General features: G+C 43.3%; 1 protein-coding gene across 1 annotated transcript in view; it reads right to left on the reverse strand.

Annotated features, from left to right (window-relative positions):
• Nucleotides 1–548: 548 nt before the first annotated feature.
• YWHAB (tyrosine 3-monooxygenase/tryptophan 5-monooxygenase activation protein beta) overlaps nucleotides 549–15,047 on the reverse strand; it is a 49,933-nt gene continuing 35,434 nt past the window's right edge. Inside the window, exon 6 of the mRNA XM_078651921.1 lies at nucleotides 549–3,099. Coding sequence (XP_078508047.1) covers nucleotides 3,043–3,099 — 57 coding nt within the window. The 3' untranslated portion in view covers nucleotides 549–3,042. The remainder of the gene's footprint in view (nucleotides 3,100–15,047) is intronic.

Below are 15,047 nucleotides of genomic sequence, written 5' to 3' on the forward strand. Positions count from 1 at the left end.
ACATATGGCCATCTCCTGCCGCATAATTCGAGGCCCTGTGCATACTCATGTAGTGTAAGCTATGGTCGATTTGCTGTGTACAAGGAAAAGTGATAATTTATTGGTAGGTGTCAGCAGCAGGTAATGATCACCAATAAGTTAAAAGGTCAAAAACACATGGTAAAACAGCAAATAAAAAATAAAAAATTAAACAGGTTGAGAAGTTGAAAGCTATAGAATTGGGTAACTCCTCACCGGAGGAAAGCCCCTTGCACCTCAGAAAAGGATGGCGTTAAATATGAACCACAAGATATAGGTTTCTCAAGAGGCACATGTGAGACTTGCATTATCTAGCAGTTTGGGAAGAAATGGGTGCAAGGCATTTACAACAATTGTACATTGGTTAGATGAAGTTGAATTGTTACTCGGCATTACATGCAAGCAATAGAATATTTGTTATCAGTTACAATTCATACCAAAACTAAACTATTCTAATTATTCATATCCAAAGAAATAAATCCTCTGTTGGAAACATTAACTGTAGTCCACAACCAAAATTGACAGACACGTTTGTTTACATAGATATCATTTATTGTGAATTGGATTAAAGATGTGGCAATAAGCACCATTGTGACAGGCAAAGTAGTTTTAATGAATGCTCTGTAGCAGTAACTAGGTATTTAACAATCAGGTACAGTACTAAGTACTATCATGCCCACATCCTACAGCCAGTCACCTGTTTAAACCATCCACTGAGCTGGAAACAGACAATACAATACGTGCATATTATCATTAGTAAGGCGGATTTAGTGATGTGGGCATTTAGTAGTAAAGAAAGGACTAAAAGCATAGATTTCACAATGATCATCAAATAGGCCTAGTAAAGACTATCACTACCAATGTGTCTCAAATAAGTACTTGGAAAGTACAAGGATCTGTAGCATTGTTGTTCCAGACTGCCAGGCTGGTCTATCCACCCCCCCACCCCCGCAACCCACCACATTGAGACTGCTTTTAATTTAAGCACAGATACTTTAGTCCAACTAAAATAGAAGTTGAGAAATACCAATTCCCAGCTACTGATATCACAACAGATCCAATACATCACTAATATACAAAGGCTGCAAAAATCTCTGTAGTACTCAGATTTACATAAAGGTACTTTTACAGCAAATACCAGACATGGATATTTTATATATATAAAATAACAGAACACGCTGGAACTCTTAACATTTTTATTCCATTTATGTTTTTACACATTCCTGATTATTTTATGCAAGGTGAACCTAGAACTGCTTAAAAGACATACACAAATCTAGTACATCAATAACCATGTATTTCATTTCGCTATTCTATTTTCACAACCACGTGTGCTAGGCAATAAAACCACAAAAGCTAATTTTAGGCAGAATACTGGTCAGTAAAAAGAAAGCGAAAAAGAGCTACCAGATATACAGACAGGCTCGGTTCCACATTCACTACTGCATTTATCAAGCGCCAAAAGTATCAACTGAACATTTTGTGCAGTTGGTGAATGGGGTTTTAAAAATCAGTGCATGGATTTCTTTTTTAATCAGCAGACAGATGAACAGACATATGAGAGCTACAGCTAGGTAGAGTGTTAGGATTGAGGGATAATACTGTGATGCTGGGAGGCGGAGGTCCCAAATGAGACAGAACATCTACTCACTGCATTGCTGACCGTTATGATGGCTCTAATCTTAATGGACATCAAGCATCACTTTAGAAGGTAACTATTTGTCAGACAAAAGAATTGGAGGAAAACTAAAAATTGAGAAATAGGAATTCCATTCAAGTACTTTAATGCAGACCTTTCTGTGATTGAAATCCGTAATATACATGAAACTGAAGGAAGACTTATAGCAGCAAAATAAAAGGGAGAAAATCTAAAAACTCAAATCCATGACTAATTACACTTTTCTCCTTTCACTGGAGAATTAACAGGCATATACAAATAAAGTGTGCAAAGGTTCAATCAGGGAATAGGGTAAGATGCGTGCAAATGCTTAGACATTTAAGGGACGATTGAACATATTGAAACATATCAAAAACGCAAACAGATACAAATTATTAAATCCGTTATGCTAAGAGCCCCTGTAAAAGTGAAATGAACAAGCAAGAAAATGCCAGATTTTGGAAAGAGCAAATTAACTAAAGAACATTAAGAAAATCAATATCCTTGGACAGACAATTTGAAATGTATTCATTATTTTATCTACAATAGTTACTTAACAGTATTTCCTGGAAAACAAATTTAACTTACCACTGCCATGTATAACTTACAATTAATGCAATGAAAAAGTACCTGGAAGCTCGCTCAAGCTTTCAGTCAATTGCTACAATGAGGGGGAGCTTCATTGTCAATGCCATCAATGAATCACTTAAATGATTCATCACTACTGAATTTAGGTAAGAACTGCAGTGGTCCCAAACGTTTATACCATAGAGCACTAAGATTACCACTTTACAAATCTTATACCATAGCTTCTGTTTAAAATTGAGTGTATAGCAGTATTGTGAATGGGAATAGGAGTTATGTACATTTATTACTTGCCGAATGACAATGGGCCATCTGTCCTCCCTCAACCACCACCCTCACCAGGGTCACAGTATGAGCTCTAAAACATTCTGTACAAGTTGTAGAACAGAATTGTACTTCGACTTAATTACCAGTTTAAAAATAAAAAGTAACATGTTCTTGTTTACTTTTCCTACCGGTTAGAGTTTGTTAAACTAACTGCATTCACAAAACCCCATTTAATCACAGTGCTTCATTAAAAAAACGTAAAAACCCACAGTAACCATACAAATCTAGATGGAATTGAAAATGAATAGAAGAAAATTTTGAATGCAAGTGTATCTGTTTAGCTTGTACCTTATGTTAAAGTACACAAACACCAACCAAATATTTCTTCATCCCACAAAATGTTAGCTACACTGAGGTTGTGAAAGTCGATGTACTATTCTCATTACTTGTTGCACGAGGGAATACATGTGTAAGATACTGAGCGACGGTGAACAGATAGTTAATTGTGGCAGTAATTAGTTGTCCCCCTCTGCAGGATCGGCATCGTCTCCCTGATTTTCTGATGTCCACAACTGTAAAAAGAAATGCAAAAATAGGCTTTAAATTACAGTACAAGCGTTGAAGACTACAATGTCCGCAGAATTAGACTAAGCAGTGTAGCATATTAAAGGAACAGTGCAAAACAGGTTTATGAACTTGAGCAGTGTAAAAAAACTTTAACATATTGCCATTTAAGAACCGGTCATGGTCTACAGTTCAAAAGATACAATCAAGTGTGACATACACCGCAATCACTGCAGTAGATTGTTAAGTAAAGTGTTAAGAGTAGGATACTGGGCTGGAAGAGTAGGCGAAGGAAGTCAATGATGTGGTTTAAAAGAATTTAGTAATTCACCTTGAGGGTCAAAGCTACACACATGCATAATGAAACTGAATACATTTCTCAAGCTTTGTTCAAAGGACCCTTTTTGAAAGAAAAAAAAAATGTAGACTATGACAAACTATTCTAACACTGAACATTAGCAGGACTAAATTCATCGGGTGTATTCATGCAGTTTAATTTTAAAGAACTGTTTCACATGAGAGCCTTGGAGACCACTGCTACTCTACAACTAGTGATTGCCTGAATGCCATTCCTGAACTGAGACGCTAGTCTGAAAAGGTGAGCCATTTTAAATGACAGGGATATGGCACAAGTACACACATTAGTACAGAAGACTGAGGAAACCACTAGCATATACAGCTAGAAGAATAAATAGGCAAATGTTGAACGTTAACCACCATTTAGAACGTGGGCCTGGATTTGTAGCTCATTGAAAAATATAAGTTTAGGTCAACCATGGGTGCCTAACTAAGAATTATGCCACCGACAAATAGTCAGTGCCCGCATTCTTCAGGACATTGATTATGCTATGCTTCAGAATGACGTCAGTGTGATTTTGTGTAGGAACATGTAGGCTGCTACAGATACCAAGAGGCATAGTCTAGGACCGATTTCTGCAAATGAAGTAAAGAGCAGGTCTTGTACAGGGGTCTCAAGGATTGTATTCCCTTACGAAGAATATAGTATACAAATATTTTTCATTTGGCAGCATAGCACTCTTTTCGGGGGTCTACGAGCCAAGAAGCTGAATGGAGCAAAATTCTAAGACCGCAGAGACTACATCACAGGATTCAAGCCTTGGAATGTCAGGGTTTTAATATCTGCTCATGGTATGTTGCAGGGGTAGCTGCTAGTGCAATTGAAAAGACTGGTCCAGTGGCAAGCGGTACCATGGTTGGCTCTCCCAGGTGTGCCCCCTTGTTTCTGAATGAAGTACATTGTAGTTATATTATCTGTTGATATGAGTACAGCCATGTTAAAAGATCAAAAACATTTTCAGTGCCAGTTGCACTGAACCAGCTCAAAGAAACTTGTGTGTATAAGCTCCTGTAGGTACTTTCATAACTCCAGAGTGGTCAGGGTCCCTAAAGGTGCTCGCCAACCTGAAAGGGATGCATCTGTGGTAATAACGACCTACAGCGGAGGGTTGATAATCAATCTGAGCAGTCTTATGTTGATGTCCATCATTTTAGTTTGGATAATCTAGTGCTGGAAGAGTTGAGCCCAATCAACTAGCCATCTGTATATACTGCCTGCAAGGACACTCCTGGAGTGGGTGCACATGAAGGCATGTATTTGGCATTATCACAATCTAAAAAGCTATGATCCTCAAAAATGTCACGATCATTCTCATTTTCAGAGAATACAATGTCTGGCAGAGAGGAAGCAGCCTGTCTGAAGCCATTTTCAGGACTGGGCTTTGTCGCTGTTCAGTATGGCTCAAGAACTTTCTATTCTTTGGGGGAAAGATGCAATTTTTGGCATTTACTGTGCTATCCAATCGATGTAGAACCATCACTACTTGTGGAGAATGTGTTAGACTCCATATTTGGAGGACTGGCTGAAGAGCACCAGCCTCAAACCGCAAAGACACGAAAAGAGCTCCAGCACTGCAACCACCACTAAGCTTTGCAGAGTACACGTGGGGCTATCTTGACCTGGAACTTTAAACGGCCAATGTTTCCACTTACTAGGAACCAGAAGTAGCAATGGCGTTCCAGGAGGATGGGAATATGATAGTAGGTATTTGTGACAGAGGGCCACTAAATGATCCTCTGTATGGCAGAGAAATGACTTCTTACAAAGTTGCCATCTTTAAGTATTCTGACACAAAGTAACAAAGTAGCCATGGGGTCTTTCATTGTCCTTTGTGCCCCTTACTTTTTGGGATTAGTAAGTATAGTGAATATATTATTAGTCTTCCGATTCACCGGAAACCGCTCTATTGCCTTTTATGGAGATATAGATTCATCTCCTCCTGCAGTGGACTACGGGGGTTCTTTGTCGACAGTGTGGGTACGAGATGGTAGATTTGATGGTGTGGTATCAAATTCCGATCATCCATGGACAACTATGGATAACACCCAAAAGGATATTATTTCTCACCAGGGAAGAAAGAAGCGCATTCTTCTTTCAGTTGGTCTACGAGTGGCAGATTAAGCACTGTTGAAGAGGAACCCTTGCATTTGACTCATCTACATTCTCTGCAGAAGTTTCCCTGTATAGGCATTTCAGTTCCTTGAGGTTTTCCAACATCATATCTACCTGTGGGTCAAAAAAAGTACATTGGCAAAGGGGAAACTCAACAGATGTACTTCATGATGGAAGCCAGATACCCTGAGCCAAGGAGGGCACCTGAATGGTAAACTAGGGTTGTCCCTCTGTATAGGTTATCAGCTACATCAAGGGCACAACAGATATTGGCAGTGGAGAGAATTTTCTCTACTTGGATTAACTGCTTTCTTATCTTCCGATTAGCCTCTTGCGGGTGTTGCATCAGTGATCTAATCTCTTCACGGTGGAACTGTTAATGACTGACCAAACAGGCCCACTGAATTTGAGATGTTCCATAGTGTGACTGCACTGATCATTTTACTTGCTGCATTGATCCTTCTACTTGCCTTATCAGGTGCTTCCCACAGGCCAAGGCCCTCTTTCTGGCTTCACTAGAGAGGGCTTCAAAGATGGGCAAGTCTGTGGGTGCATGCTGTAGTCCTGGATCATCTACAACATTAACAGGGATAGGGTCTTCATTTATGCCCGGAACGCCCATGATCTACTCAGTGTGCACCAAAGTGTGATGGCAACTGGACTCCTACGTCCCCGCTCTTAGCGGTCGGGAGTGCACACAAGTTAATGAACGCATGATCCAGGGGCGAGGCAAACATGAAGAGGCAGGAAACTACAATAGCAGATTAACAAAAAGAAAGCAAATTAGTGACAATAAAATTAACTGTAAGCATCTAGGAGTATAAAAAATTGGGGGGTGGGGGTAGTTCTGCCAACATGTTGGTGGTTCACGGGTTATGCTCCTGCAGAATTGGTATGCCTAGTCCGAGAAAGAGTGCTTACTGCAATCCTATTCGTTTCCCACCTCACCCAAGATAGCCACAATTTTAAAACAATGACTGACGCAGCAGGAGTGTGCTGCGTGGTTGCATATTTAAGGCAGCTAGATATATTTCTTCATTACTGCACACAGTGAGCCACTGGGAGAATCTTCCACAGGGTTTGTGTAGCACCTTTTTTCAATGCACCTCTCAAGGCATTTCACGGATATAAATACATTATATTGGGATAGTAAAATGGCACTGTGCGCTTAAGCTACCCTTGTAGAGATCGGTGTGACTACTTAACTATAAACTGCCACAGTACCAATTGTTTGAAACTGAGAAATGTACTCCAACTCTTTGCATTCCCTTACACGTTTGCATTTATTCACAGTGCTGCCATCCCGATAGAATTTGGGCTAGTAGTCAAAGCACAGTGGAACAGTCACTCAAGAATTACAGTTATTGGTTTCTCTAGGCAAGAAACATTCTGATCTACATGTTGCAGACATGCATGTCTCTGCACATGGAGCATTCACACCTGATGGGGTGAGGGAAGTCTGTACACACGCAGGAAGGGCAGCAAACAATGAATTTGCATTAAGATCCTGGATAGGGAAATAATTCATGTCACCTAACATACAGAATTCAGATAAGAAAATGTACTTGTTTACAGGACAAGGTTCATATAATTTCCAAGGCTGCATTGTTAAACTTAGCAGCTGCGCTCGTATATTTTCAATCTGCTGAAGGATCCCCAGTGTTTAGTGGCAAACCCCCATCATTGAAATCTTAGTTTTGCACTTCCACCACTTTCCAATACAAGAGCATAATACAACATGCATAACATTAGGGTTTGTGGTCCATGGAATATGCAGTTTACGTCGTGGACGCAGCTTCAAGTTAACATGTCCGTCGTTCATCTTCTTGAAGTAATTAAAATGTGTACCAGGGGTTAGGCAACAAAGTTGTTCTGGAGGGGGTGAAGGGGTGTCAAGTAGCACCCCACATGGTACTGGTATTTATTAAGAAAAATGGTAAGGAATATGCTACTTACCAGTATGCATCTGTTCTTGGCATGTAGAGCTGCAGAGTCTTATACTGTGCATTAGATCGCCACCTGGTGTTGGGCTCGGATGATTGCAGTTTGTCGTCTTCTTGGAAGAAGTCTTTGTAGTCACGAGATAGGTGACTCCTCCCTTGGACAATACCGCGCATGGTCATCGACTCCATCCTCAGATTGTTTTTCGCCAATATGGGAAATGGAGTTAGTAGAAGTAAAGATAAAGAAAGGATGTTCCATGCGTGTGCATCTAAATAAGATAACTGGAACGGATACAAGTCCCGGGGAGGCGGGTGGGCGTATAAGACTCTGCAGCTCTACATGCCAAGAACAGATGCATACTGGTAAGTAGCATATTCCGTTCGAGGCATATGAGCTGCAGATCGTATACTGTGCATCGATTGTGCAGCAGTGTCTCCCCTAGCGGTGGTCGCCTGTATCCATTGCAGTATTTTGAAACAGTGTTCTAAGGACAGCTTGGCCTACTGCAGCTTGCTGCTTGGCTTGCACATCAACACAATAGTGTTTCGTGAAGGTGTGTATTGCAGACCATGTGGCTGCTGTGCATATGTCCTCTAGTGGTATATTTCCTAAGAAAGCCATAGAGGCTCCTAGTTTGCGAGTAGAGTGCGCTCTAGGAGGAACTGCTAGTGTACGTTTAGCCTTTTGATAGCATATTTGTATACACTTTACAATCCACCTGGCAATTAACCCCCTTAGAGATGGGGTTGCCTTTGTGTGGAGGAGAGAAGGATACAAATAATTGTTTTGTCTTTCTGAAGGTTTTAGTCCTATCTGTGTAGTATAACAGAACTCTAACATCTAAGGTGTGTAAAGCCCTTTCAGCAACAGAGTACGGGTTTTGAAAAAACACAGGTAACTGATTGGTTTAGGTGAAAAGGAGTAATAACTTTTGGCAGGAATTTTGGATTAGGCCTAAGAACCAGTTTGTTAGTGTGCATCTGAAAAAAATGGTTCTTGTATTGTGAATGCTTGTATTTCGCTAACTCTCCTGAGTGATGGCCACAAGGAAAGCAGTTTTCCACGTTAGGAACTGTAATTCACACTTATGTAAAGGCTCGAAGGGGGTCCCATAAGTCTAGGAAAGACCACGTTTAGGTTCCATACTGGAGCAGGTGGTAATCTAGGTGGGATTATAAATTTTAATCCTTCCATAAAAGCTTGGATAGCAGGTACTCTGAATAGAGATAGATGTTGTCTATTCTGTAAATGGGCTGCTATTGCTGCCAAATGCAGTCTTATAGAAGAATAAGCTAAATTGGACGTTTGTAGGTGTAGAAGGTAGCAAATGATATTTTGGATGGAAACATCCAGCGGATCAATGTGATTATTGTTGCAATATATCGCAAATCTCTTCCACTTAGCGGCATAACACGCTCTGGTAGTGGGTTTTCTAGCCTCTTTAATTATATTCATACAGTCTGGTGGTAGGTTTAAGTAACCAAGACTTCAGGAGCCAGATTGCCAAATTCAGTTGGCTTGGTTCTGGTTGTCTTATTTCTCCATGGTTCTGTGTTAACAGGGAGGGTGTAAGCTTTAATTTTTGATGTGGAACTAGTGAGAGATCCAGTAGTGTGGTGAACCACGGCTGGCGTGCCCATGTGGGCGCTACTAGTATCAGTTTGAGAGACTGTTTTCTGAGTTTGCGCACTACTAGTGGAATGAGTGGGAGAGGAGGAAAAGCGTACGCAAATCTGCCTGACCAGTTCATCCATATTGCATTCCCCCAAGACCTTGGGTGTGGAAACCTGACGGCGAAGGTTGGGCATTTTGTGTTCTCGTGGGTGGCAAACAGATCTATTTGTGGATGCCCCCACATTTGGAAGAATGGCTGAAGAACTTGTGGGTGTATCTCCCATTCGTGAATCTGTTGCGACTGTCGACTCAAAAGATCTGCTATCTGATTGTGAATTCCTGGAAGGTGCTCTGTCAGATGTATGTTTTGAGGAATGGCCCATCTCCAAATGTTCTGTGCAAGCTGGGACAGTTGCTGAGAGTGTGCCCCCCCCCCCCCCCCGTTTTTGTATATAGTACATGGCTGTCATGTTGTCCGTCCGGATCAGGACAGCTTTGTTTTGTACTTGAAATGTTTTCAGTGCTAGGAAGATTGCTAGCAGCTCTAGATGGTTGATATGGAACAGTTTTTGTTGGTTGTTCCATTGGCCTTGTGTGGTATAGTGTAGAAGATGGGCTCCCCATCCTGTGAGGGATGAGTCTGTCGTGAGCACTATCTGTGGAACAGGCTCTAGGAACAGCCGTCCCTTCGTCAAATTTTGGGTGTTCCACCATTGCAGAGAGCGATATGTACGGCGGTCCAACAACACCAGGTCTGTGAGCGGACCTTGAGCTTGATTCCATTGTTGTGCTAGACATTCTTGTAATGGTCGCATTTGCAGTCTTGCATGTGGCACTATAAAGATGCAAGACTCCATCATTCCTATTAGTCTCATGAACACCTTGGCTTGGAGAGACTGCTGGTGTTGAAAAATGGAGACTAAGGTCTGAATGCTCTGTATCCTGGCTGGACTGGGATACGCTGGAGCTGTAGATGTGTCTATGGTAGCTCCTAGATACTGATGAACGTGCGAAGGCTCTATGTGCGACTTGGTGTAGTTTATGGTAAACCCTAATTCGTGCAATGTCTGAATTGTTTGCTTCGTGTGACAGACACATTGACTGTATGATTTTGCTTTTATGAGCCAATCGTCTAGGTAAGGGAAGACGTGTATATGTTGTTTTCGGAGATGTGCCGCTACTACTGCTAAGCACTTTGTGAACACTTGTGGTGCTGTTGTGACCCCGAATTGAAGGACTTTGAATTGATAGTGCTGTCCTTGTATGACAAACCTTAGGTACTTCCTGTGAGCAGGATGTATAGGAATGTGGAAGTAGGCGTCCTTTAGGTCTAGTGTTGAAAGAAAATCGCCTTGTTGTAGTAGTGGGAGTACTTGCTGCAGAGTGATCATGTGGAAATGATCCGACTGTATGTAATGGTTGAGGGGCCTGAGGTCGAGGATTGGCCTTAGTGTCCCATCCTTTTTGGGAATTAGGAACTCCTGTTCCTTGTTCCTCTAAAGGAACTACTTGTAGAGCATCCTTTTGTAGAAGTGCTAGAACTTCTTGTAGGGTAATATGGTCTGTGGACATTGCACGCTGCCTGGGTTGTATGTTTGGGGGGGGGGGTTTGCTGCGAGTTGTAGGCAGTAACCATGTTGGATAATTGGTCTGTTGTGATGGAATTCCAGACAGGTAGGAACTGTGATAATCTGCCCCCCACAGGGGTGGAATGCTGTGTGGGAGTCAGAGGGAAGTCACTGTTTGGGAGTGGAAGAGGAGCGGTTGTTGTTATTACCTCTACCTCTTCCCTTGTTATTATTTCCTCTGTATCCTCCTCTGAAGTAGCACTTGTTAGAGGAGGTCTGTGTATTTGTTTTAAAAGAGGACGTTGTGTCTGCGCCGGTTTGCTTTGAGCCTCCTCTATAGAAGGAGTGGGAAAAGAACTTCGTCTGTGTGGATTGTAATGCACCCATAGACTTAGCTGTGTCTGTGTCCTTTTTCATTTTTTCTAGTGCGTGGTCTACTTCGGGCCCGAACAATTTGTTTTGATTGAAGGACTGGTTCAAGATGGTAGTCTGTACCTCGGTTTTAAAACCTGAAATGCGTAGCCACGCATGTAGTCTGAGTAGGACACTGGTATTGACTGCCCTGGATGCTGTGTCAGCTACATCTAGTGCACATTTGATTGAGGCATTGGATATTAACTTGCCTTCCTGTATGAGCTCTGTTGCCTGATCTTTGTACTGATCTGGGAGGTGCTCCATTAGTTTTTCTAGTTAGTCGTAGTGCGCCCTATCATAGCGTGAGAGCAGTGCTTGTGTATTTGCTATGCGCCATATGTTTGTTGCTTGCGCAGCAATCCGTTTCGCTGACGCATCAATAACTTTAGATTCTTTGTCAGGCGGGGGCGTGTCACCAGAAGTCTGGGAATTTGCTCTTTTTCGTGCATTAGACACTACTAGAGTCAGATGTCCCTTAATATAGACTGGATCAGATGGTGCTGTCTGTATTTCTTTTCAATTCTTGGATTCAGTACTCTACAGCGTACCAGGTCTTTAAATATTTCTGGAGCATGTTTAAGGACTCCTTTGCGGTACAAAAGGGGGTGGTGATGGACGGAGCATCTGAATCAAACACTCACACCCAGTCAAAAGATCTGGGTTTAATCCATCACCGTTCTTTAGCCCACTCTGCCACCCCAGTTCAGACATGGCCATATGCAAATCAGTCTGACCCTGTGCCTCATGGGAACAGTCCAGCCCGAACTGCCAAGCCATGTCTTCCCTGGACCGGAAACAAGCTTCCGAGGACCGGTTTCTGGCATTCCAGCCGTCTTCAGCCCGGCTTGCTTGAATCCAGTGGCAAAGTGAGCAAGGGACTCACGTCTGAGCATACCCTGCCACACTTATGGCGGCCAAAAGCGGTACAAAAGGGGGTGGTGATGGAAGGGTATGCTCAGACGTGAGCCCCTTGCTCACTTTGCCACTGGAGTCAAGCAAGCCCTGCTGAAGACGGCTGTAATGCCAGAAACCGGTCCTGGGAAGCTTGATTCCGGTCCAGGGAAGACATGGCTTGGCAGTTCGGGCTGGACTGTTCCCATGAGGCACAGGGTCAGACTTATTTGCATATGGCCATGTCTGAAAAGGGGTGGCGGAGTGAGCTAAAGAACGGTGATGGATTAAACACAGATCAGTTGACTGGGGGTGAGTGTTTGCAGTGTCAACGCTCCGTCCATCATCACCTTTGGTTTTTCTAAGGACTCCTTTGATCATAGGTAATATTTGTGTAGACCTTTGTGACTGCTCAAATGTATCCAGTAAAAAATCATCAATGGCATCAGAGTGCATTGAAACCCCGTGGTAAAGGGCTGCCCTATTAAATAAATGATTAGACCCAATACTATCCTCTGGAGGGGAAGGTTTTGTTGGGTAGGACTGAGGATCAGGAATGTCGGGCACATTGTGTGGTGGGAAGCCATACATGTCAGCGTCCTTAGGGTATTCAGGATTGACATCTTCATCTAAAGGGTATTCTTGTGGTTCTGGTATGTCATTCCCCCTATATCATACTCCTCATCAGTGTGGTGTGATGATGCAGGAGATTGAACAGGAGAAACTGTAGGTTCAATGTAAGGAGGGATAGGAGAGGAAGAAGGTAAAGGAGAGGAAGGGTGCATTGGAGAAGTTAGTCCTTTTTGGCAGGAACCACAGGTAGAATTGGTGTTTCTGCTGGTCTCTTTTTATAAGGAATAGCCTCTACATGTCCAGTCTTTGGATTGATATGGACTTTTTTGTTTAGGATCTGGCCTAAACAGTTCTTCCTCCTCTGCAACCTTCTTTGGCGTAGATTTTTTCGGTGCCGATAGGGGTTGTTTCGTGTGTTTTGCTTTAGGAGGTGTTATTGAGTCCCGTGTCAAAGGTGGTTTCGGCTTCGTAGGAGTTTTTGGTACCGAGGTTGGAGACTTCGGAGTGGAGACCGGTCCCATTGGCCTTGTGGCGTCGGACTCTGGTTTCACATGCTTATCTTTGGAACCTGAAGGCTGCGGATCCGGTACAGTCTTAGGCTTCGGCACCGACGCGTCTTTTGGTTTGGGTGCCGAAGGATGTTGGTCTTTGGTCACCGAAGGGCGTTTTGGCTTCGGAGTCGAGGAATCCTTCAGTGCCGAAGGATGTGTGTGCTTCGGTGCCAATGGAAGAGGTGGAATTGGCACATGTGGTTGTCTCTGCCGAGGCACCGGAAGGCGTAGTCGTTTTCCTCGGAGCCGAGCCCGAAGGGGGTATTTCGGTCCCGACTGGGCCCCATGGGCTGAGTGCTGACCGTTGCCTTTGGTTTGGGTAGTGTCTGTTGTGCAGGGGCAGAGGTACTCACGGGTTGTCGAGATGGAATCGAATCGTCCGAGTCCTCTGCCCCCGATATGATCTGGAGATCAGGAGAGTCTTCCTCGGCGACGAGTGGAGCCTCGTCCTCAGAGATATCCTTAGACTATCTCCTCCTCATCTCGACACGCCCTCCGATCCCGAATTGTCTTCTTCGATCGGAAGGACGCACAAGCTGTGCAGGTCAACTCGTCGTGTTCCGGCGACAGACCGAGGTTGCAGACCTCGTGATGGTCGCTATGAGGGAACTTTGCTTGACATACCGGGCATCTCTTGAATGGAGTTTTGTCCATGAGGCGTAGGCCGTACGGCGCCGAAAGGCCCAACAGCCCGCGTCGACGCACCGGGATGTAGTGGATGTCGAAAGTGGTTTATTCGATGTCGATAATGTTTGTTATAAAGTTGTTCGCTTCGAAGTTGCAGAAAAGTCTTTTCTAGCCGGAGCGGAAAACTCATCCGAACCCAGTGGCGGAAAAAAACAATCTGAGGATGGAGTCGATGACCATGCGCAGTATTGTCCAAGGGAGGAGCCACCTATCTCGTGACTACAAAGACTTATTCCAAGAAGACAACAAACTGCAATCAGAGCCCAACACCGGTGGCGATCTAATGCACAGTACACGATCTGTAGCTCATATGCCTCAAACATATTTTAGATGGGCGGGTATTACAAGGTATTGATCACAGGTTTCCAGCGAGGGGGGCAGTTTAATGTTGCCGTGAGCTCACATGTGAACATTGGAGTCGTTTGTAGTGATGCCTCACAATCACTGCAGGGACTATGGCTCAAAATGCAGCAATTTAAAGTGCAGCCAGCAGAGGTGGAATCAGGGAGCCAGCAAAAATCTTGATTCCCCTCCCCCTTCAGCAGAACAGCTAGAACATACAATGAAAGTTTCAGCAATCTGTAGCACAAATTAGGTGGGAATCGTCATACTATGGAGCAAGAGTTTTTTTCTTAGTTAAAAAAAAAATCAACTAGATTTCACTAAGTTAAAGGGTCAAAAATTTGTTCTGAAACTAAGAATAGACTTTAAAAAATATTTCTGCAAAGCAGAAGAGTATCATAGGCAGTAAAGTTTCAACCAAAATGTGCACATTCTTGCATTTTTACTGTGAAACTAATGAAGCATTGCACGGTGACTAACAATCCACATAGATCTACAACGTGAGGACTTGGACACTACACAGACGGTAGTAATGCACAGACTTTTACTACACTTTAGATACGGCATAACTTACCATAGATAAATACTTGAACCACATGTTTAGGTCGAGCATGCGAGACCTCTCGTATATACGAGTATGTGCATGTACTTTGTGGGCTCTGGCGTCAGCCCTAGAGCTTGTCTGCTCCCGCTTAGGGACTTTACGTTCTGTTCAACTGTCTCTATTTAACTGTCTTGATAGAAAACAGTGGGAAAAACAGCGTTTTTAAATATTCCTCACACCAAATAGTCCAGCGGAGCCACGGGGAGGCCGGACACGGCGGGGTAGTGTCCCAGGAGCAGTTGCAATTATAGGCACCCCTCCCACCAGTTACAGGCTCATGGGGCCAGTTTACTTATGG

The sequence above is a fragment of the Lissotriton helveticus genome, chromosome 7 (genome assembly GCF_964261635.1).
Source record: "Lissotriton helveticus chromosome 7, aLisHel1.1, whole genome shotgun sequence".
Lineage (NCBI taxonomy): Eukaryota > Metazoa > Chordata > Amphibia > Caudata > Salamandridae > Lissotriton > Lissotriton helveticus.